Source organism: Macadamia integrifolia, chromosome 10 (genome assembly GCF_013358625.1).
Source record: "Macadamia integrifolia cultivar HAES 741 chromosome 10, SCU_Mint_v3, whole genome shotgun sequence".
NCBI lineage: Eukaryota > Viridiplantae > Streptophyta > Magnoliopsida > Proteales > Proteaceae > Macadamia > Macadamia integrifolia.
In genome coordinates, this window is record NC_056566.1 from 33,969,095 (window position 1) to 33,992,552 (window position 23,458).

General features: G+C 40.4%; 2 protein-coding genes across 3 annotated transcripts; one reads left to right on the top strand and one right to left on the bottom strand.

Annotated features, from left to right (window-relative positions):
* Window positions 1–421: 421 nt before the first annotated feature.
* LOC122091051 lies at window positions 422–22,518 on the top strand. Of its 2 annotated transcripts, none has more exons than XM_042660865.1 (3): window positions 422–1,024; window positions 20,415–20,582; window positions 21,082–21,827. In XM_042660865.1, the coding sequence occupies exons 1-3, from the start codon at window positions 527–529 to the stop codon at window positions 21,085–21,087; spliced, it is 672 nt and encodes a 223-aa protein (XP_042516799.1). In that variant the 5' UTR covers window positions 422–526; the 3' UTR covers window positions 21,088–21,827. The 2 variants fall into 2 exon arrangements, with proteins under 2 accessions (XP_042516799.1, XP_042516798.1); XM_042660864.1 differs by lacking the exon at window positions 21,082–21,827 and adding an exon at window positions 21,859–22,518 and having other exon boundaries at window positions 449–1,024.
* LOC122091053 lies at window positions 8,179–8,770 on the bottom strand. The gene is made up of 2 exons (XM_042660866.1): window positions 8,471–8,770; window positions 8,179–8,391 (listed from the first exon to the last, which is right to left on the bottom strand). Exons 1-2 carry the CDS (start codon window positions 8,730–8,732, stop codon window positions 8,258–8,260), a joined length of 396 nt encoding a protein of 131 aa, XP_042516800.1. The 5' UTR covers window positions 8,733–8,770; the 3' UTR covers window positions 8,179–8,257.
* Window positions 22,519–23,458: the final 940 nt, after the last annotated feature.

The following is a 23,458-nucleotide window of genomic DNA, read 5'->3' on the forward strand; positions in this document are numbered from 1 at the left end:
CCATTAAGCTTGTCTAACCCAAATTATGGAATTGTCAATTATGATTTCTGGCTATGAATCGCTTAATCCTTACTGTTGGTAATTAATTTTTGTGATCTTTTTGTAAGAAAAAAAAAATGTAGGACTAGTCAGGGTTAACCCGAACAAACCCGGCCCAACCCTGAGCCCGATAGGGATGAGTTGAGTTAGGCTTGGGTTGAGTTTTGAAGATCTAAGGTTGGGTTGAGGTTTCCAGAAACTCGACACAACCTGACCCTATTTCACCCCTCGTTATCACCTTATTTTTTAAATTTTGGTAGAAATAAAAGTTATCACTCCAATGGAATATAGTGGGAATGCTAACCCACAACCAGTGGACTCGAACGGTGATGAGTTTGAAGGCATTATCATTATCACATCACGAATGATCATTTATCTGATTGATCTAGTTGGCAGTTCATCTGGTTGGGCCCACTAAATCAAATTACTATCATTTTTCCCTAATAATTTGAAATTGATTGTGGTGGTAAATCCATAAGTGAGCACCATGAATGCAATAATTCCTCCGTCAGTCTTTAGCAGCAAGACCAACTCGCTGTCGCAGATTCCGGCGGTTGCCCTTGCTTCAGCTCCTCACCCATGTTTGTCTCCGACTAAAACCAGAAATTCGAGCGTCTTCGGGATCCCCAAAACCCTAGTCGCTTCTCCCGAGTTCCTCTGCACAATGAAATTGAAATCAGCCCCAGATTCTTCTTCTGATGTCAATACAGGTTCTTCTTTCCTCGACGACCACGACGAGCCTGGGATTTCGGGTTCATCGCTGTCAACCGTGCCTTCTTCCATGTTCTCCGGAGACGCTCTCAACGTCGAGATCGTGAAGCTTGGCAACAACTCCCGGAGAATTCGATCCCGAATTGCCATCGATGCCGACCTCAAAACTATCTGGAACTTATTGACGGATTACGAGAGATTGGTTGATTTTATTCCTGGTCTTGCCGTGAGCCAGTTACTCGAGAAGAGGGAAAATTTTGCTAGGATTTTCCAGGTTACCACTTATCCTTGCTTATTAGCGTATTTTCCTTCACTACTCATGGAATTTCAGATTTATGAGGACCTTTCGCTTTGTTTGCAAGTTTAATTTTGCTTTACTACTCGTGGGATTCCAGGATTTTCGATTAGATTGTATTCTTCTTCTTCTTCTCTCTATCTCTCTCTCTCTCTCTCATGCATATTTGGTCACAATTCTTCAATAAGCCTGTAAATATGGCTACCCCGCATAGCGATAGGTACAAAACTTAGAAGAAGCAAAGGAGAGCAGAACCCAGACTCAAAGAATTGGCACGTTGGCGCTGAAAATATTGTCGACTGAACTGACAAGTGTTGTCCGGAATCTGACCTAATGACGTGGCAACCGGCACAATGGGAGTCGCACAAGAGAGGCTCGGAGGATGCTCCGGGACTCTCCGATGCCTTAGTCCGATCCATGTAAACAGTGGGAGTCGCACAAGGGAGGCTCATAGGATGCTCCAAGGGGACTCTCCGATGCCTTAGTCAAATCCATGTAAACAGTGGGAGTCGTACAAGGGAGGCTCTGAGGATGCTCCAAGGGGACTCTTCGACGAAAAGTAGAACGAGATCAATATTTGCTGGTGTGAGTTGTGGAATGGGTTACCTTGGACTCAACTCCCCTTTTTATAGCATGGGACGAGGTAGAGTCCCTCTTGAAGAAGGCTTCCTTATAGAGGTCGGTCACAAATTCATATCCTAATGATTTTCTTTCTTTTGGCGGAGAGAATCTCTCTTGTTATGGGAGTCTAACTGAGCTTCCATTTATGAGGAGATTGAATCCGGAAAGGAGTCTGTTAGAGAGGAAAGATGGGATCTTCATCTGATTCCATAATCCGGATGGATTTGTTCCCTAGTACATTTCTTAAGACTTTTCTTTTGTGTAGGTAAAGGACGACCTCGTTAGTGGGTTATTTTAGGTGTATTAGAGGCCCCCTACTCCTCCAGGTCCAGTTGAGAGCTTGAGCCATCTGGATTCGAGGAGTAAAATATTCTCATTTTTTTTAGGGTTGGCTTCAAACCATGTCAGCTCACCCTATTTGGCTTGTATGGCTAAGACCACGGGCTTTAGAGCACATGCCTTAGAAAGGCTTGGCCATTTTGCTCAAATTTGTTTAGCTCGTATGGCCAACCAAAAGTGCCCGAGTCAAGCCGCCTACACAATCCAAAATTCACACACGTGGCGTGGCTTGTCTTGTCAGCGTTGTACTGTTGTCATAGCTTATTAATGGTAGGGGCAAGGTTTCAATCTAAGTCATTGCCACATCATCACTTATGCCTTGTGGATTCGGAAGGACAGCCAAGGCATTGGGGGGTTTTATGTCAGCTAAGATGGTTTGCCATTAGCTTCATTCCATCTTTGTGCTTCTTGGGGTTTTAGTCGCGGAGCTTTTTTCACTTGTCCGCCCCGGTAGCATCTACGAGGTTTCTCCTTCCAGCTCATTTCTTTCAGCCAATAAGTTTCTTATTTATAACGTGAGGTAGTCATCTTCCGATTGCACTCATAGTGCTCGTGGGGTTATACTGAGCATGTCTCAGGGCACCTCCTCTGAGACCCTTTTTACCCCTCAATCTCTTCTGACACTAGGACCCATAGTGGCGATGAGGCTGAGACATTTCAACGTGGTGAAGAGGATGTTGTGGAGTCTATGTACTATATGCCGAGTCACAGACCTTGGCTAACCTTGCTTTAGAGGTAGATGCCATAGATGAGGTCTACACCCTGAAACCTCTTGACCTCGAGCTTATTATGGTGAAGTACGTTATCCTTTACTGTTACAAGCTTAGGCTCCCGTAACCTATAGACAGGGCCTGCTACTGACATGGTTTTAAGTATCGGTACTTATCGTACCGTATCGGCTGATACGTATTTGTATCAGCCCTTACCGATATGATACACACCGATACGATATATGGAATTTTTAAAATCCTTTTGTATAAGATACATATCGATACACCACCGATACGTACTAATACTCTATGGAAAAATAAAATTGAGGTGAAATGTACGTTTTTGTATGTATCAGTAAGTATCGGTATGTATCGACCTATACATACCTATATGGTACGATACATACCGATACAGTGTGCTACAGTCATATAATGGTCAAGATGGTTCATTTTTTCAGAAAAACATGATTTTTTGTTCCAAAGTTGCTGCCAGCCATATTTCTCTCTAACTAAAATGGAAATCAAAGTTGGGAACAAGGATTTTACATTTATGAGACAACTACAAACCTTGAATTCTTAGTGCGATACCCTCAATTTAGTGTTTATGCATAATACATGTTATCAATAGCTTTTTTTAATAATTTTTTTTATGCAAAAGTTTATAAAAAAGTGTTTCTTATCCATTTATGTGCGTATCTTTAGCGTATCGTAGCGTATCTCCGATACAATACGATATGATACCCTCCGATTCGTATCTTAATTTTGGCCAACCGATATGGCGATCGATGCCGATACTTTAATCCTTGGCTACTGATCTAAAACCGATCTATGTCTGTTCAAGCACGCATTTTAGGTCGGCCTCCTACTCCCCATCCCTGTTCATGGCTTAATCGCATCTTCAGACATTATGGGATTGTTCCTGCACAGCTTGTGCCAAACTCTTTTGAGCCCTCATTGGGTTTATCATGTTTTTTGCTAAGATCAAACGCTCAATCTCTCTTGAGCTCTTTAGGGCTTGCCTCTACCTCTGACCCAACACTTCTGAGATTGGGTGGTATTACTTTTGCTAGAGGAAGGATGTTAAGATAATAACAGGGACCCCTAGTTCCATCCACGGTTGGAGGAATTAATTCTTTTTTGTTAAGTCAGAGGAGGGTTTCACTTTAGTACTGTGTGGTCGGTTCCCGACCGCAAGCATGTTAACGGGCTCCCACACTTGATGGGGACGGATCTTGAGTCCCTTGTGATGGCCAAGAGAGACTTGTTCCCACCCTTCAAAACACAATTTCGTTTGGATATGGGTTTCTTGTTCAGAAATAGGCTGTGTGGAGGTGAGTTCTCGGTTGCCCGAGTAATAACATCTTTGTGATTTAACTTGGGTTAATTTCCCACTTGTCTTGCATTCTTGATAGATAAGAGCACGCCAAGCTGATTCGAAGCAAAAGTTTGAATATCAGCAGAAGAGGCAGGAGGAGAAAAAAAGGAAGGCGGCTGCGATCCTAATGCGTTGGGTAGGAAGGTTAGGTCATAGCTAGTGGGGGTGGATGCTTCAGTCATCTAAGCCTTAGGCATTCCAGACCAATCGCCGAAGCGTGCAGTCAACCAACCTTCACAGGGAGTAGGGACTTTGCCCCACCCGTTTCCTAGGTTGCTTGGTGTCACGACCTGCCCAACATAGGTCCACGGGCGTAGCTTACCAAGCCCATGGACTTTGGGCTAAGTAAGGGTCCAAGTTCTAGAGTTTTCTACAAAGGTGTAGTAACTCTAGATATTTTATTGTAGATATTTGTAGAAGATATTTATAGGAGATATTTTGGGAGAGATTTCTAGAGTTCAACCAAGCAAGTGAGTTCTCAAGCCTTGTACTCAAGAGTTCTCTAGTGCAATACAAGTTCATTCTTCTCAAACTCAGTCTTGTGTTCATTTCTTCTCTTCTCAAGTCCCTTAAGGAGTGTGGTTAGGCTGACTTAGTGCTAGTGGGAGTGCTAAGTGTCGGCGCTGTAGCTTAGAAAGGTCTAAGGCCATGACATCGGGCTCCAACAGATGAGGTTGAAATTGTTCCATACTGGTCTATTCAGACCATTGATATTGCTGAGGGGGACTTCCGCGTGGCTCGAGAGATCCTCTACAAAAGTTGTCTTCTTCTAGAGAGGGCGAAGGTTGAGCCCCTGCCCAGCATGAACCTGGCCGCCGATACCTGGGTGGCTATGGCCAGGGTGCATTTACTTGCTCGATTTTTCTTTGTTCTTCCGTGTTTCTTGGCCAATTCCTTTCTCTTGCAGTCAGTGAATCATGTGGCTAAGACGACTGCTCGGCTTGAATACACGATGGGCCTCATTAATAAGGCTCACAATAAGATTCGTGACTTGAAGATCTACTTATTGCAGCAGAAGAGGATCAAGCAGCAGGATGTGAAGCTGGTCGAGATTCAAAAAAAGGCTAGTGACGAGTGCCACGAGAAACTTGCTGAGGCCAAGTGAGCTAAGAAGGCTGCATTGGAGGAGGCTCGTGTCAAGGTCGTGGAGGAGTTCTGGGCTTCTAAAGCCTTTGAGGACGAGGTCTACCTCAAAGGGCTGCTTGCTTTCGTCACAGAGACCTTGGCCTACTGAGACTGGGTTAGGGAGAATTTTCCCCAGAACTCGTTGGACAACTGTCCTCTCAACTTCTCCATCCCTAAATCCAGCTTGGACGAGGAGGGTGACGAGTTTGAGGATAAGGTTGAGACTGCTGGTAGACGATGGCTCCCCTTACTCTAGGATGGATCATCTCCAAGGTGACCGACACGGCTGAAGACCAGACTAGGCGGGATGGGGATTAGTGATTAGTACCTCACATGAGCCCGGAACTGATCATATTCTACATTCAAGTTTGCCAAGAAATCATAGACTCACAACATCTCCTCACTCTTCTTAAAGCCTACAACATCAGTAGCACAAATAGGCTGATTTGTCTCATAATAATCAATTTCATGCCACATACCACACATTTCCGAATAATATTGGGACACAATCAACTCCTTTTGAGTAGCCCCATTAAGTTTCTTCCTCCACTCAATGCACTGAGCATTAGTCCCCACTTGGAAATATGTCTCTTTAACCGCTTTCAATATAAGAGCAGCAATATCTAGCAGTAAATAACCCCTAGAAATAGAAGGGGTTATAGAATTGATGAGATGGGACACCAGACTATTGGCAGCATCCCATTTGTCCTGAAGGGCACCAGCAGTAGAGGGGCAAGCAGTAGCAGCTGTAAGGTAACCGACATAAAGTTAAGAATCAGAGATTAGGGAATGCTTCGACTTGTCAATAATGAGTGAGGTTTTTCTTAAGAAGATTACAATAGATCAAATAAGTAGGGTAACGCTAACTAAGCGTCCCCATCTACAGAATGCTTCGACTTGTCAATAATGATTGAGGTTTTTCTTAAGAAGATTACAATAGATCAAATAAGTAGGGTAACGCTGACTAAGCGTCCCCATCTACAAAACTTACTACGGTAAATAATAAAACTTAACTAAGGTAAAAATAAAACTAACTACGGTCATCTCAACACTCCCCCTTAAGTTGATGCAATTATATCGTACATGCCCAACTTGGAGATAAGAGGATAAAATGCCTTACAGTGAACAACCTTGGTAAACACATCAGCTAACTGATTTGCAGTACTAACGAAGGGAATGCAGACAGTCCATTGGTCAAGATTCTCTTTGATCAAGTGCGTATCAATCTCAATATGCTTGGTCCTATCATACTGAACAAGGTTGTGGGCAATGCTGATGGCTGCCTTGTTATCACAATACAATCGTATAGGACCTTCAACATTAACTTGGAGATCACTCAGTAGGCTCTTAAGCCAGATGATGTAGGAGAAAACCTAGCCAATAGGACTTCCTACAAGTGCTGTCCAAGTGGACAATATTGACTCACTAAGACCTAGGTTGGGACTGGGATTGGTGGGGCAGCACAATACAATGACCAGCATGCATATATATTCGAAATAGAAAGCAATGCAACAACAACCAATAATAATCTAGAAGGAAAAGCAGTGAAGCGACATAAATCTCAAACGGGGAAACATGGGGAAGGGAACATGGCAACATACTGTAGTTTAAGCACAAATCAGTTCAAGAATTAAAGAGTAGGCATCAAAGTTGTCACGGTGCCAAGGCAAACCAAGGCGCTGGAGGGTTGTCTAAGCGTTTAGGCGAGAACGCGCCCGCCTTAAGGCGAATAAGGCGCAAAAAAAGGCGTTACTATTTTTTTTAATATATCTATAATATATAGTATAACTGTATAACAATGATATACTTAATTTTAAATTGCTTGTAAAAAATCAAGCCTTTAAGTTATATCAAAATACAAGAAGCACGACTTTAAGCAATATCAAGGGAAAAAAGTACACACTTTAAGCAACATCAAGAGACAAGAATCAACATTCAACATGAAATTCATATCAATGCAAATTGCAAAGTGATATATTTTCTAACATGAGAAACCACAACAAAAAATAAAAAAATTATTCATAAAAAAGCTATAAATAAAACAGAAGGCCTAACAACATATAATTCCTAATGCAATATTATAAATAATATAATATTTAACTATTTAAGTATGTAGTTAGATATACTTACCTCTATGATGCCCAAAACGAGATCCACAAAGTCCATCATAGACCATGAGTCCATGAACCATGATATTTTAATGTTTAACCCCCTGTCAATCAATACGTATAAGTTAGTGATACTAAAGCACTAAGCAACAAGATAAACCTTGTTCCTTAATATATGAGTCATGACTCATGATAGGTGATAGGCTATGGGTTCCAATCCTACCCGGGGAGAATTAAAAACACCTAATGGAAATTGAGAAACATAAAAATAAACCAAAATGCTAAACTTTAGTAAGCTTTAAAGTATAAATTTTAAAACAACAAAATAAACCATCAAGCTAAACTTTGTTCTTGTTTAACCATAATCAAGCTAACAAATCAACATCTACTTCTTCTCCCTCCTGTTGTTGTTGACTCATAGAATCAGTTGGCCCATCACCAAAGTCTTCTTCAATATCTTCATCATCACGCACCACATCGTGGACCTCTTCTTCAACTTCATCATCTGACGATTCCTCAATAGTGGCCCTCCCCCTACCACGACGTGTGTAGCAAATATTGGCTGCACTTGTTGATCCTTGAGCCCTCCTAGGTAAATTACGACCCCCCACCGATGTAGATGCACCAACTGCTCTATCAACATCTCCCCATGTGAGGTCGTCTCCAGGATGGACTAAATCTCCATCTTCTTGCTCCCCTGTTATCCATTCACTACTCCAATTCATTTCATCAAGAATTAATGGATCATAATTGCTGCCCTTTTCCCTTCTTTCTTGGAACCTTGAATGAAGCCGACGATTATATTGGATATAGACTAGATCATTCAAGCGCTGATGTTCTAGTCTATTCCTCTTCTTGGTGTGAATCTGAATCCATAAATACTCTTTATTTAAGTCAAGAAATAGATGTAAAAAGTATAATTACAAACTAATATTTAAAAAATACGTACAAAATCAAATGTGCTCCAATTGCGCTCACAACCGGAAGCGGAGCAACAAAGGCCTAATATGCGTATTGCATATTGTTGAAGCGTAGGGGCCAAAGATCCATGTGTTTCCCACCAAGAGACTATATATAAGGAAAAAATTAGATACACATATTGTTAAATACTTATTAAAATTAAAAAAAAAAAATACTTAGTACTTACTAGGATCCAATGCTCCTTCACCGGCTTTCCGTTGTTTAATAGCCAAACTCCTTGAAAAGCTACCTTCACATTTTCTGTACATTTGAGACTCACGTATGATCTTGTCTTGCACAGCTAAGTCGGGCACCATTCTTTCAATAACTGTCATGAATGCATCTTGTATTTTACATGATTCTTCAAAAGGGAGTCTCTCATCATTGATGTAGTCAAAATATTTGCTAGCATTTAGGTAAAAGCCAGCAGCATATAAAGGTCGATCCATTTGGACCTCCCAACGGTCATCAATAATTGCTAACACCTTCTTCCATGACCGTTCTTTGTTGGCAAAATTTACTTTTATCTTTTTTTTTGCTATTTCCATTGCCAAATAAACTTCAGGCAATGCAGGCCTCTCATCACCATCTACTAACCTCAAGACAACTAAAATTGGTTGGGATGCTCTTAAGCAATCTAGTACACGGTTCCAGAATGTTTGTGCAAGTATTGTCTCAAGTACTTTCTTACCTGCCTCTGTCTTGGACAACTTAGAACTATTCCAATCATCAGATACAAATAATTGCTTCAAGGCATCCTTGTTCTTGTACAAACTTTGTAGTGTCAAGAATGAGGTAGCAAATCTTGTAACTCCAGACCTCACCAGATCTATTCCATTTGTCTTTTTCCTCAAAGCATCAACAAGTTTGTAATGTCTGTAGATAAAACTTGTCATTGTTTTTGCCCTCTCTATTGTTGTTTTATAAGCTTTCAACTTGCCAATGTCCTCTAACATGAGGTCCAAACAATGAGCTGCACAAGGAGTCCAATAAAGCTTACTCCGTTTTTCCATCAACATTCTACCAGCTGCAACATAATTAGCTGCATTGTCTGTAACTACTTGTACCACATTATCCTCCCCAATTTCTTCAATTTTACTATCAAGCAGTTGAAATAACATGTCTGCATATTGAGACTCACTAGATACATCTACAGAGCCCATAAAATAAGTCCCCAATGGACAATTGACAAGGAAATTAATCAAGTGTCTACCTCTCTTGTCAGTCCACCCATCAGACATAAGAGTGCACCCGTGCCTTTTCCAATAATCTTCATATTTCTTCTTGATACAGTCAATCTGAGCTTTTTCATCCTGTAGCAAGGGCACTCTCAACTCATGGTAAGAAGGGGGCTTATATTCTGACCCAAACTGCGCAATGGCTTCAACCATCTCCTCAAAGCTCCTTAACTTGACTGTATTGAATGGGATGCCAGCTTCATAAAACCATTTTGCAACATATGCATTAGTTTTCTTTCTGTCTGCATTTGATCTTAAGCTGCTTTGTATTGTTTGCTGGGTAGAACCTTTAGACCTCCTCTCACCAACTATATCTTCAGGAGTCCGTCGAAGATAAGAATCTATCGGACCCTTTACTGCCACTTGTGTAATAACATTAGCTTTATTCCTTTTGGAAGATGTCCCAGAGCTTGGCACAAGGTTCTTTATTGAGGAGTCTATAGTTGGGGGCCTTGGTGCACCAGACTGGAGTTGCCCTCCACTTTCTATCTCTTCAGGCAAATCCTCTCCCTGCTGATGATCAACAGAATAATCCTCATCAAATACATCAGGCTTCCTCTTCTGATTTCGCATTATAGCTTCATGCATCTGTCTAGCGATTGCTGCAGTTGTTTTTGGGCACTTTGATATATCTCCATACCCACCAATTAAATGTTGCTTAAGCCTTTTGATTCCTCCTTTAGCATCTTTTCCACAAAGTGTACATCGCACTAAGTTCTTATCATTAAGATCTGGCCAATATCCATACTTTCACCCGGGGTCTTTTGATTTGGCCTTCCTAGTTGGATCTTTGCTTGGATCATATGTTGGTGCTCCAGTGCTAGCAGATGGCCCGCCACTACCACTAGTAGCCATATCTATTTGAATAAACTACAGTACTACACAAACATAAGGAACAACAACAAGAGAAACTAAGTAACAAAAAATAAGAAATAAAAATGAGAGAAGGCATTGCACTAATGCACAACAGTCAATAGTAGTAAAAAAAAATTCATAAGAGAAGAAGCATTGCATTGCCACTAATGCACTCTACAATCTAAAAAATAATAACTAATGCACTACAGCCTACCTACAGTAGCAGGGAAATGCACTAGCAGGAGAAGAAGGAATCATGCAGTAGTAAAAAAAATTCATAAGAGAAAAAGCATAACACTGATGCACTAATGCACAACAGTAGTAATCATGCAATCATAAATTCATAATACAGATTACAGTCTACGTCTACTTGCGGGGGGAAAAAAAAAAAGGAAGCGCTTGCAGCGTGCTGCCAGGACAGGACAAGAAGCAGAGAAGAAGAAGAAGAAGAAGAAGAAGAAGAAGAAGAAGAAGAAGAGGAAGAAGAAGAAGAAGCATAGAAAGAACCGGCATCCTCCATAAGAAGCAGGAAGAAGAGACAGGAAGAAGCAGAGGAAGAAAGAAAAAAAAAGAAAACCCAGCCGTAGACGAAGAAGAAGAAGAGGAAGAAGAGGGAAAAAAAAAAACTCAGCTGCAGACGAAGAAGAAGCAGAGGAAGAAGAAGAAGAAAAAGTCGTAGACGAAGAAGAAGCAGAGGAAGAAGAGGGAAAAAAGAAAAAAAACAATCGTAGACGAAGAAGAAGCAGAGGAAGAAGAGGGGAAAAAAAAAACAGTCGTAGACGAAGAAGAAGCAGAGGAAGAAGAGGGAAAAAAAAATAGTCGTAGACGAAGAAGAAGCAGAGGAAGAAGAGGGAAAAAAAAACAGTCGTAGACGAAGAAGAAGCAGAGGAAGAAGAGGGAAAAAAAAAATCAGTCACAACTTATATACGAAGAAGTAGAAGACGAAGTAGGAGGGAGGGAAAAAAAATATTACAAACATACCTGAAGTCGAAACAGAGGAGGGAACGATGGATTTCAGCCAAGTCCAACTTCAATCTCAATCGGTCGGTTGAATCAATGAATCCAGTGAAGGTTCTCTAGGTTTAGAGGCGTAGAGAAGTTAATCGCAGAGAGACTTCACCGGGAGAGAGAAACAGTGGAGGGTTTTAAATTATAACCCTTTCATGTTATATTTCCCCCCACCACCAAACCTTTTTCTTTTTTTTTTTTTCACTTAAGGGGGTAAAATGATTCCATGCATCTCACACCATTTAAAAACCTGTACTTCATCAAATGAAAAGTTTGCAATTAGAATATAAAAAACAAATACTTAAGTGAAAGGGAAAAAAAAAAAAAAACCACAAGGAGGTCGCCTTGCCTACCAAGTCGTCCAAGGCGCCAAAGGCGACGCCTTAATACCAAAGGCGACCGCCTTTCCTACGTAAACAATGGCGTCCCTCGCCCTGCCCCCTAAAAAAACGCCTGGACGCCAAGGCGTCGCCTAGGCGACGCCTTGACAACTATGGTAGGCATCATGCTTTTCCTCAAGTCATTCAGCTATTGAAGAGATCAACAGAATCTTTAATCACAAAAAACTAAGGGCCCGTTTGATAACGTTTCAGCCGTTTCTGTTTCAAGAAACGGCAGAAACATAAATTTTCGTTTCTAGAAACAGAAATGGAATTGAAGGTGTTTGATAAGTCATGTTTTTAGAAGTCGATAGTAACCAATGAAAGAATAGCCACAAGTCGTTTCTAGAAACGGAGAAACAAGCTGAACTTGTTTCGCCTAGGTCATTTCTTGAACCATAAATAAGTAAAAATTTCTATTTCTATTTCTGAAAATAAGTGATACGGAACAGTTTTATCAAACCCTTTTTACTCTGTTTCTGCTGTTTCTGGAAACAGAAACGTGTTTCTTGAAACGTTATCAAACGGGCCCTAAATATGTGAACAACAGTAGCAGAATGTAAACTCTAGCAGGACAGAAATATGTGAACAACAGTAGCAGAATATTAACTCAGCAGGACAGAAATAGGTGAACAGCAGTAGCAAAAGTAAACTCAGCAAGACAGGAATAAGGGGGAGAAAAGATGGGAAAACCAGAGGAGGTAGGAGGGTGGGGGAGAACTAGTTGAGGGTTAGTACCTTACCTGTTGTCCAAATCAGAGGAGGAGAAGAAACCAGGTCCACCGAGAGAAAGATGAAATAACCTAGAGGAGGGGTGAATAGGTTACACTAGTGGAATTTTAATTCTTTTCGAAATACTATCCCAAGTGTGATTGTAAATAAGAAATGCGGAATAAAATAGAACAAGCACAATCATGCAACACCGATAATTATAGTGGTTTGACTCAATCCGAGTCTAGTCCACTCCCTACAAGAATCCTCTTGTAAGGTATTCCACTAGTTCTCCCTTTCAGTATGGTAGGTAGGGAAGAAAACCTTTACAATCTTTTTATGGATAAGTGTATCCTTACAAATCCCCTTTACAGGCAGAGAGACGCCTTTACAATCTCCTTTGCAGGTAGAGAGACACCTTCCTCTTTTTAGGATAAGAGAATCCTTACAATCTTAAGTACAGTCTAAAATTGTAAAAATAGTAAAATAGAGAGTAGTGGAATAAGAGGAATATTTCTGGTGTGGTGCAAATGATGGAAATGAGAAATGAATGATGCACCTTTTTATGAAGTCCTCTCTATAGCTTTGACTTGCGTAGAAGAGAATGGAGGACTTGATTGAGATTTGAGCTCTTTTCGAGATTTGGAAAATCGAATAGCTCAAGTAAGATAGAATAGCTTTTTGACTCTTGAATGCTTACAATAATACTCTTAATGCTCTGACTTCATTGATATTTAATTAAGAGCAACTTAGGTATTTATAGGTGAACTTAGAGAGCATTTTAGGTAGTAAATCAGGTGCTAACGGTCGTATCTGGGTCCATTGGTCTACCGCCATTGGTGCCGGTCAAACGAAAAGAGCCGTTAGTGTAAAAAACTAGCCGTTAGAGCACTTTCAGGGAGTCACCGGTTGACCAAGACTTTTTGCCGATCGATCGGCTATGGTCTCGAACAGTTCCGATCTACCAGGGCTTCCAGCCGATTGACCGCCAACATGACAGACTCTGTTTTAACAGAATGCTGTCATACTGACTAGTCGTCAGTGTTTGACCATAACTTTTCGGTCCGACCTCGGATTGACCTGAAACTAGTTGCGTTGGAATCGTGACTTGGTTTCCTACAACTTTCATTCTAGTATAATGTTATGCAATGCATGAGGTACGTGCACGTATATATATGGAACTTTACAGATTACATATAAACAACCATTCTATCCTAGAGGTCTTCTCCATTTGAACCTTGAAGTCTTTATCTTCACTTCCACTCTTGGCACTTCTTCCATTCTTCTTGTTTTGCAATTCCATGTCTTCGAGCTTCATGTCTTGACATCTTGAAGCTTGAATTCTTCTAACACCTTCTTTAAGTATTGATACCAACTTGTTGATACTCCTCATTTGATGTCTCAATCATTATTTCTTCCTTTCATTCATTAAATTTGATCTTTGATACGAAGTCTCTACAAAACAATACTTAAGGGCAAATTGTGAAATACCTTCATATGTTTGTTATCATCAAAACCAACTATAGGAGTGTGGGCATATCCCTAACAAAAGAGAACCCTGCATTCACATTAGACAGTAGAAGCGAGAAAAGAGAGAGAGAGACGCAAGCATCAAGGATCGATTTTTCTATTTTCTTCATTCACCAAAAACTAAACGTGGCCCTTGGCCTTACATATATAGGAAAAGAAATACTCAAAATAAAAAAGTGCCAATTAGGAATTAATCCAACATAAAAGGGAATCTCCTAATTTAACCCAACAACTTGGGGCAGATAAGAGGATATTATTTAGTTTCCTAATTCATCTCAAAGACCTAGAAAATAAATAAAGAGACTAGGAAAAATAAAATAGCTAATTAATAAATCAGTGGGGCCCACGCTAGTTGGCCAATCAAGACAATAGGGGAGAGAGGGAAGGGACTATCGCTAGTCTCTTCTCTCTCCTTTCTCACGCCAGAACAGGGGAGGGTCGACAACTGTAGTTTTTCCTTCTTCTTTCCTCTTCTTCTAGCTTCCTTCCATGAAGGTGTCTTCCAGCCATAGTGAATGTGGCTAGTTCTTGCGGCGGCGTCTCTGGTATACTTGGATGTCCCCATCACCAGACCAACTCACAAACCCATTGGGCCAATGGGTGATATTCGGCTTCAGTACTTGACCGAGATACCACAGATTGTTGCTTGTTTCGCCAAGTAACAAGGTTCCCTCTAAGGAAAGTACAATACCCAGAGGTAGATTGCCGATCATCAATAGATCCAACCCAGTAAGCATTAGTAAAAGCCTTAATCTTCAAATGTCTCTGATTAGAATACAAAATACCTTTTCCAGGAACGGATTTCAAGTACCGTAGGATCCGATACACAACATCAAGGTGAGGTGTCTTGGGATTATGAACAAAACGGCTAACAATACCCACAACATAAGCAATATCGGGCCTGGTGTGGGATAGATAGATCAGACAATTAACAAGTCTCTGATATTGCTCTTTATCAACAAAGTCACCCACTGCACTATTCATCTGATGAATAACCTCTATGGGGGCATCTGCAGGCTTGCACCGAAGCATACTTGTCTCACTAAGGAGACCCAAAACATACCTCTAGTAAATCTAGCCACTTCAATCCCAAGGAAGTACTGAAGGGGCCCTAGTCCTTAGTCTCAAACTCTGTTGCTAACAAGGTCTTAAGGTTGGATATCTCCTCATCATTGTTACCAGTAATCACAATATTGTTAACATAGACAATCAGAGTAGTGACCTGGTTACCTTTCGCCTTGTGGACAAGGTGTGATCAGCTTGACTCTGTCTATATCCAAAGCTTATTATGGATTTCATGAACCGGCCAAACCATGCCCTAAGAGACTGCTTGAGGCCGTACGACTTCTTCACCTTGCAGACATGTCTGACACTGGAAGGAGTGGCAAAGCCAGGAGGAACATCCATATAAATTTTCTCTTCAAGATGTCCTTTCAAGAACGCATTCTTGACATCCAGCTATTGAAGATTCCGTCCCAGATTTGCAGCAACAGATAACAATGCCCTGATAGAGTCCATCTTTGCAACTGCAGCAAAGGTTTCTTGGTAATCAATCCCATAGGTTTGGGTAAAGCCCTTAGCTACCAAGCGTGCCTTGTACCGCTCAACTGCCCCATCAACATTCTACTTGATTGTAGACACCCACTTGTGCCCAACTAATTTCTTTCCCTGAGGAGGAAGAATAAGTTCCCATGCACCATTTTTATCTAATGCCAGCATTTCCTCAACCATTGTAGCCTTTCACTTCGGATCATTTATGGTTTCCTTCCAACCCTATGGAATAGACACAAAAGACAACGAAGAAACAAAGGCCCTATAGGAGGGAGATAAAGATGCATAGGAAACAAAATAGGAGATGGGATGCTTGGTACAGGAACAAACTCCCTTTTTAACAGTAATAGGGAGATCATCTACTGTAGGAGCAAAAGGTATAATATCAAGTAGGGGAGGCTATGAAGAAGTAACAAGTATAATATCAAGTATGGGAGAAATATTACTTGATACGGGCGGATCTGATGGAGGTGCTTCAGAAGGGTATGGCTGGTTATCAGTGGTGTCTTACTCCTTGGACCTCCGAGTGTAAGTAATCACATCCCTTATAGACTGATCTGGTGGCTCCCGCTGAACGGGAGGCATACCTTGAATAGGAGACGTGTCAATAACAAAGGAGGCTCTTCCTCAAGATTCTCCCCCTGAAGAGGTGACGTGAAATATACGTCAAACGTATGAAAAGGTGCATACAAGTGGCGAGTAGGAGGGTGATAACACTTATACCCCTTTTGAGAAGCCGAGTTACTAATGAAGACACACTTTAGAGCCCTAGGATCAAGCTTGGACCTTAAAGGAGAGGAATTATAGGCAAAACAGACACCCAAATACCTGAGGAGGAAGATTAGAAACAATTGTAGGATCAAGGAGAAAAGAGATAAGGGGCTTAAAGTTAAGTACACTAGAGGGCACCTAGTCAATAAGGTGGGCAGCAGGAAGAACGACATCGCCCCAAGATATTTAGGACCACCAATAGCAAACATTAGAGCCTGAGCAACGTCAAGGAGATGACGATTCTTACATTGGGATCCCGTTTTGTTCAGGAGTCCTAACACAAGATGTTTGGGAGAGAATGCCCTGAGAATCAAGGTATTTCTGAAACTCTCCATCTATATACTCAGTGCCATTGTCACTAAGAAGGACTCGTACAGTGGCATCAAACTGGGTACGAAGCATGGCATGGAAAGATTTACAATCAGATGAGTACAGTTATCAATAAAAGTAATAAACCAACGAAACCCATTCCTATCAATTGTCCGAGAAGGACCCCCAAAACTGAATGAATAATAGAAAAAGGAATATCACTTTTATTTTCTGTAGGAAAGTAAGAGGTGCGTGTATGTTTAGCAAACTCATACATCACACTTAAATTGTTCCAAACCACAATGTTTAACTAAAGTAGGAAACATGCGACGTAAAATATAAAAAGATGGATGTCCTAGACGACAGTGTTACTGGTGGAGTTGAGAGAGAGAGTTGTCAGAACAGAGAGTATGCACTGCCATAGGAGGAGGCACAGCCAGTGGAGAATCCAAGAAGTAGAGCCCGTCACAAACTTGACCATACCTAATCGCTGCAACCGTCACCAAATCTTGAAAAAGACAATGGGTAGAAATAAGTGAATAGAACAATTAAACTCCTTAGTCAAACGATAGATGGAAACAAGGTTAGCACATAATTTTGGGGCATGCAACACAGATGGAAGAGAATTGTAGAGGCATATAAATAGAACCTTTACCAAAAATGGGGGATAAGGAATTGCCAGCCACACGTAGCTCATCCCGATTGGAACAAGGAAGATAAGTATGGAAGACCTCAGAGCTACTTCATGTGATCGGTAGCACCTGAATTAAGTAACCGTAAGGTAGAATGAGAGGAAGAAACAAGGAAACTGCCTATTTGGGCAAGGTTGGTCATAGGAGGAGGAGCAAGAGAAGTGCCTAACTGTGTCATTTGTTGCTTGAGGGCAGCCACTTGATCCGGAGAGAAGGTGCAGTAGTGAAGGCACTGTCAACAGACTCGGACAAATGGGCCTGGGGCCTTCTTTCTAGTTTTGCTATTATGCCCACCCTTGGGACGACCATGGAGCTTCCAATATGTTTCCCTGGTATGGCGAGGGCGACCACGATAATCACACTGAACAATTTCCTGAGGGGTAGAACCCTTAGACGGGGTTTCAGTAGTTGGAGTAGCCAATAGTGCAAACCAAACAGGAACTGTAGAGGGTAGCATAACAGAGCGATGATGATCCTTAGATAGAACTAAGTCATATGCCTAGAGAAGAGTTGGAAAAGTCTCGCAACCTAGGATTTGTACCCTGATATGATCATATTCAGGATTAAACCTGTCAAAAAGTCATACACCCGTTCCTTGTCACACTCCTTTTGAAGTTTACCAGCATCATTAGGACAGGCCATAGGGACTAGGTGATAGAAATCCAACAATTGCCATAGGCTGCATAAGGTGGAATAATAAGCTGAGAGAAACAACCATTTCTGAGTGGTGGAATGAACAGTACGGTGAATCTCATAAGCTTGAGCATAGTTCCCCGCTTAAGAATAGGTTTGCCTTACTACATCCTAGAGATCCTTAGCAGAGTTAAACAGGACAAAGCTTGGGCTGATTGCAGGCTCCATAGAGTTGATCAGAATAGCCATAACAATGGCATTATTGGCTAACCAGGTGTTAGCAACGGCAACATCAGTCGCTTGAGGAGTGTCTCCAGTGAGAAAACTAAAGAAGTTCCCACGGATAGTAAGGAGGTAGGCATGAGACCGCATGAGACCACATGAGGTAGTTTTGACCATTAAGTTTGATGGGTTTAAGATGAAGAGTAGACTGATTACTTGAATGGCGACCATCAGAGGCCTCAGAAGAGGCAACAACAACATTGGCATCATCACTTATTATATTTATGGCTTAGAAGAGGAACATGTGGGAAAGATGCATGGTAGCAACACAGGTGACGGTGACACCCGTGGAGAGGCACGACAACCAAAAGGGTCATGGTGAAGAGGAACCAGTCGGACTGCGCAGGTAGCAGAGGCAACGATAGCGGCAGGTGCAGGCACATGTAGCGATATGCAGCAGATAGCTCAAGTATCAGAGGCAGCAGTGGTTAGGGGTTAGGGGTTAGGTTTGTATAGAACGAAAATTGGTCTACCATGCTAGACTAGGAGACGAGGGCCCCCAAGGGCGGAGAAGAGAGCCAAAAAAGAAGAAAAAGATTTTGGGGTTTTTGGCTCTGATACCAAGTTAAGAATCAGAGATCAAGGAATGATTCTACTTGTCAGTAATGACAAAGGTATTTCTTATTTATAAGAAGATTACAATAAATCAAATAAGGAAAGTAGGGTAATGCTGACTAAGCATCTCTATCTATAAGACTTACTACGGTAAATAATAAGACTTCATCAAGGTAAAAATAAAACTAACTATAGTTATCTCAACATATAACTACGGCTAGCAATAAACAGGTAGTAGGATCTAAACCACATCAGGTAATTGCGGATTTGGCTCCTCTGTGCCTCAACACAGTGTCCGGGGTGCATCCAATGCCCAAAAATGCCTTGTACTACGTGTGACCACCTTGGGCTCTGTGCCAAGGTGTTTTTGATCGTTGGCTGCGCGCCGGACACTGTGCTGCGCCACAGAGGAATTCAATCCGGTAATTGCTCCCATCCAACTTAATGGAGCTAGTAGGGAAAGAGGGTAGTCGCCATTAGAGCCACAACTCCCACCATCCAATAGAATTGTTGTGCAAGAAATCTTCAAACGCCATAGGTGCCGGTCCTAAAAACAATCACGAGCAACTACAATCTTCACCATGTGATTATCCATCATATTGTGACTAAAGTTACACATATACTTCGTCTTTGATCTACTAATCTTAAAGCCTCTTGTTTCCAAGGTCGATCTTTAACTTAACGTTAATCCCTGCTTTTATCTCATACACCAAAATGATATCATCGGCGAAGAGCATACACCACGAGACTTCGTCTTGAATGCTTTTGGTTAATTCATCCATGATAAGCGGAGACGAATAAGTGCTTAGGACCGATCCCCTGATAGACCAATCGTAATTAGGAATTCCTTGCCCTGGCCTCCCATAGATCTCATACTACTCACCACGCCCTCATACATATCTTTAATCACAACTACATATTTACTCGACACCCCTCTTCACATGAACATGCCAGATTAAGTCTCTAGGTATCTGTCATAAGCTTTTCCCAGGTCAATAAAGACTATATGGAGATCCTTCTCTCTTTCTCTATATTTTTCCATGGCTCAGTAGGGAAATAGCTTTTGTCGTGGATCTACCTTGTATAAAGCCAAAGATTGGGTTTACAAACATGGTACAAAAGAATTCATGGAGATTGAGCTCAAGTTGTGGCCACTATGGGTCTATTGTTGATTTCTATGGTCTTATTTCTTCTGATTCCCTTTACATTTCTTCTATTATCTGTTTTTATTATGTTTTATTTTATGTTTCTGACAAGTCCTATACCTCATATGCCTCCCCTACCTTAAAAAATGTGCTTAAGCTCCAGTGGTACCCATCTAGCATACCACATCTACGGCATGGCAGCCTGCTTATTCAAATTTGGAACAAATGGTTATCCACCGTTTCGCACTCTGTTTTGTCTCTTGAGTTTTCTGTAAACCTCTAAACCTCTAGTAAAACATTTAGCGGCATGCTTATCAATCCACAGTGAACCTGATCTAGATTCTTTTGAGAAGCCGGCTCAATCAAACGATCTTGCATCAAAGTTTCATTTTTTTTGTCCATCTCTTTCGTTAAACTGCTTGTTTTTTTATTTTAACCCCACATTTGACATTGTTGCTTCCTTCCAAATAGATTGGACAGCAGAACTTAGCGTTTGGGCTGAAATTTAATGCCAAAGGAGTTGTGGACTGCTATGAAAAAGATCTGGAGAATCTTCGTTTTGGTCAAAGAAGAGATATTGAATTCAAGATGATTGAGGGTGATTTTAAAACTTTTCAAGGCAAATGGTCTATAGAACAGGTCAGAAATCTCTATCATTTTTCAGATGTTGTTGACCTCTTAGTTTTATACATACCCATCTCAGTTGTTCAATGCAATCATGCCTGCTAACTATGATTCAACTCGTCAATGTTCTTACCAGTCAAACTGTCAAATGCATAATATAATTATCTAAAGTAGGACTCAGAATAGTACTTTCAAGATTGCGTGACAAGAGCGAATGTAAATAGAAGATTTTAAAGTATTCAGATGGAATTCCTATCCACCCAAAAAAACTTTCTAGTAAACAGGGAAAAACCAGTTTTAAATGCCTTTTCAGTGTGAAGATGGAATTCCTATTCAGTATAGAAAATGATAGTACTTTAAAAACAATATGAAGTAGTATCTGATGGAGAGATACGAGGGTGAAGTACTATTTAAAAAAAAAAATTTATCTGATTGTCAAAAGCTACAGATTAATACGAAATATTGTTGCTAATCAAGTTCAAATGTGCCTTATGACTTATGGGAAATGGAACAGGAGTGACTACCAGCTAGAGTGGTAACCCTTGGATCATCAACACAAAGATCATTTCTCCTTCGAGACCAACCAAGAACTGTATTTTCTGTCTGAAGCTCTTTAGACAAGAAGATTTTAATGGGTGATATTGATGTCAAACAATTCTCTGATCATTCTATCTTTTCAGTGGCCACATAGGGAAAAGGTGATCGTTACACGTTAAAAGACTTTGAAACTCAATTTCTGATTATATTATTTTCCTTGAGCTTAATCAAGGACACTCTAGACCTAAGAAAAATAAGATACTCCAAGCACACATTTATCACAAGGACAGCCCAGCAATTTTGTAACAAAATAGTAATTTTGGGGATGGAAGAGTAACCAAAAACAAGGAGGAGTTTGATGTGTTGTTGTTGAGAGTAACCCAAAAAAAAAAAAAAAAAAAAGAAAGCGAAAACAAAAGAAATAGAATATAAAACAAAGGGGAAAAAAAGAGAGGGGTTGATGATGGGGGGGGGGGCACATGATCATCGCACATGATCATTGTGCAGGGGGTTTATGACTGACTATCTCACGTCTTGTTTAGCAATTTGTAGTACTAGATGAAGGCCCAACCACATGTGACCTACCGATACCAAACAACATTGTCCCCCCCCCACCCTCCCCCCCAAAAAAAAAAAAAAATCAGTTGTTTTCATGGAAATACAGGCAGAATTACTTGCATGTTGTTGTTTTTAAGAACTTTGGTACCCTGGATATACAAGCATTGCTATTCATTCATGAGACTTTTTTTTTTAGATGAATGGCGAAAGTTGTCAACTTGACCCCTCTATAGAGCAAGAATTTGGATTACAGACAACCCTTTCTTATGTTGTTGATGTGGAGCCAAAGTTATGGTTACCAGTCCGTCTGGTGGAAGGCAGGCTCTGTAATGAGATTAAAGTAAATCTAATGTGCATCCAACAAGAGGCAGAGAAATCTGTTCTATGCACCGACCCTGCTGCTTGCTGATGCGTGTTGTTCACAGACCTATTTGGTTGATTGGAGGCATAGTCCCCCAATCTAAATGTAATTCGTTTCTGCATAATGCAAGCTCACCTTTCATCTTCTTTCAAAGTTCACGTCTTTCAATGAAGAATTCTTAGGAGAAGTTGCCCCTACTCGGTGATCAATGTTGGTTTAGTTGGACAAAAAGCAGATGTGCCAGATTGCGTCCTGCGCCAGAAGCTTTCTGATTCAATGTTTGGTTTGATCCTACGTATACCTGCCTCAAATTCAATCGAGTGTTTTTTTTTTAACTTTTCTTTTCTGATTTAGCTATCATTTATGGATAAGTTAATCTCGTTACCCAATGTTATTTGATACTATGATTGGACTCTTGGAATATTGAATGTCATCTTTAAATCCCTCCTCAATTTAGAAAGAATTGAAATATTTCTTCGTCCAATTGGAGGATCAGATCTTGTGAATTTAAGAGGTTTTGTCTTCATCGTGTCCGTGAAGGGAAATTCGGTTTATCATTTATCATTGAGCTCAAGTAACAATATTGTTGCTGAAATATCATCTATCACAAGCTGTGATGGTACTTAATTATGGTTTTTGCCAAAGTTTTTAAAACCGATTCAGGCATGGAATATTCCAATCTTTGGAGAGTGAATCAACCGCAGTTTAGCAGAAAATAGGCTGTGTTTGGTAGTCAAGAGAAGAAAAGGGAAGAAAAGGAAAAAGAATCTAGAAAAGAGAAGAAAAGAAATGAAATGGGAAGAAAATAGAAAAAGTATGTATATTTGGCTATTATTAAGGCTGTGTTTGGTAGCCAGGAGAAGAAAAGAAAAAAAAATACAAAAATTGTACTTTTTTCTTGGGTTAAGAAATTCTCATTGTACTTGGCATGTCTTGAACTAAGGCTATGTTTGGTAGCCAAGAGAAGAAAAGAAAAGAAAAAAGAATCTAGAAAAGAAAGGAAAACAAAAGAGAAGAAAATAAATTAAATGGTGAGAAAATAAAAAAAAGTATGCATGTTTAGTTATCATTAGAAGAGAAGAGAGAAAAGAAAAGAAAAGTTTTTATGTTTTCTCATGTTTTCTTGTGTTTTTGGCAATATTAAAAATTTTTTTTTTCAGGAGCAAAAGAAAATTTCACAATTCTCAAGGAGAATTTTAAAATTAAAAAATTGAATATTCTCTTGGATGAGGACATACAATCACAAAGGCTGTTTTGATAGCCAAGAGAAGAAAAGAAAAAGAAAAAAAAAACTACAAAAAATTGTATTATTTTTCGTGGGTTAAGAATTTCTCTTTGCATTTGGTATGTCTTCACTCAAGAGAAGATTCAGTTTTTGAAATTCAAAATTACTCTTGGGAATTGTAAAGTTTTCTTTTGCTAAAAAAAAAAAAAA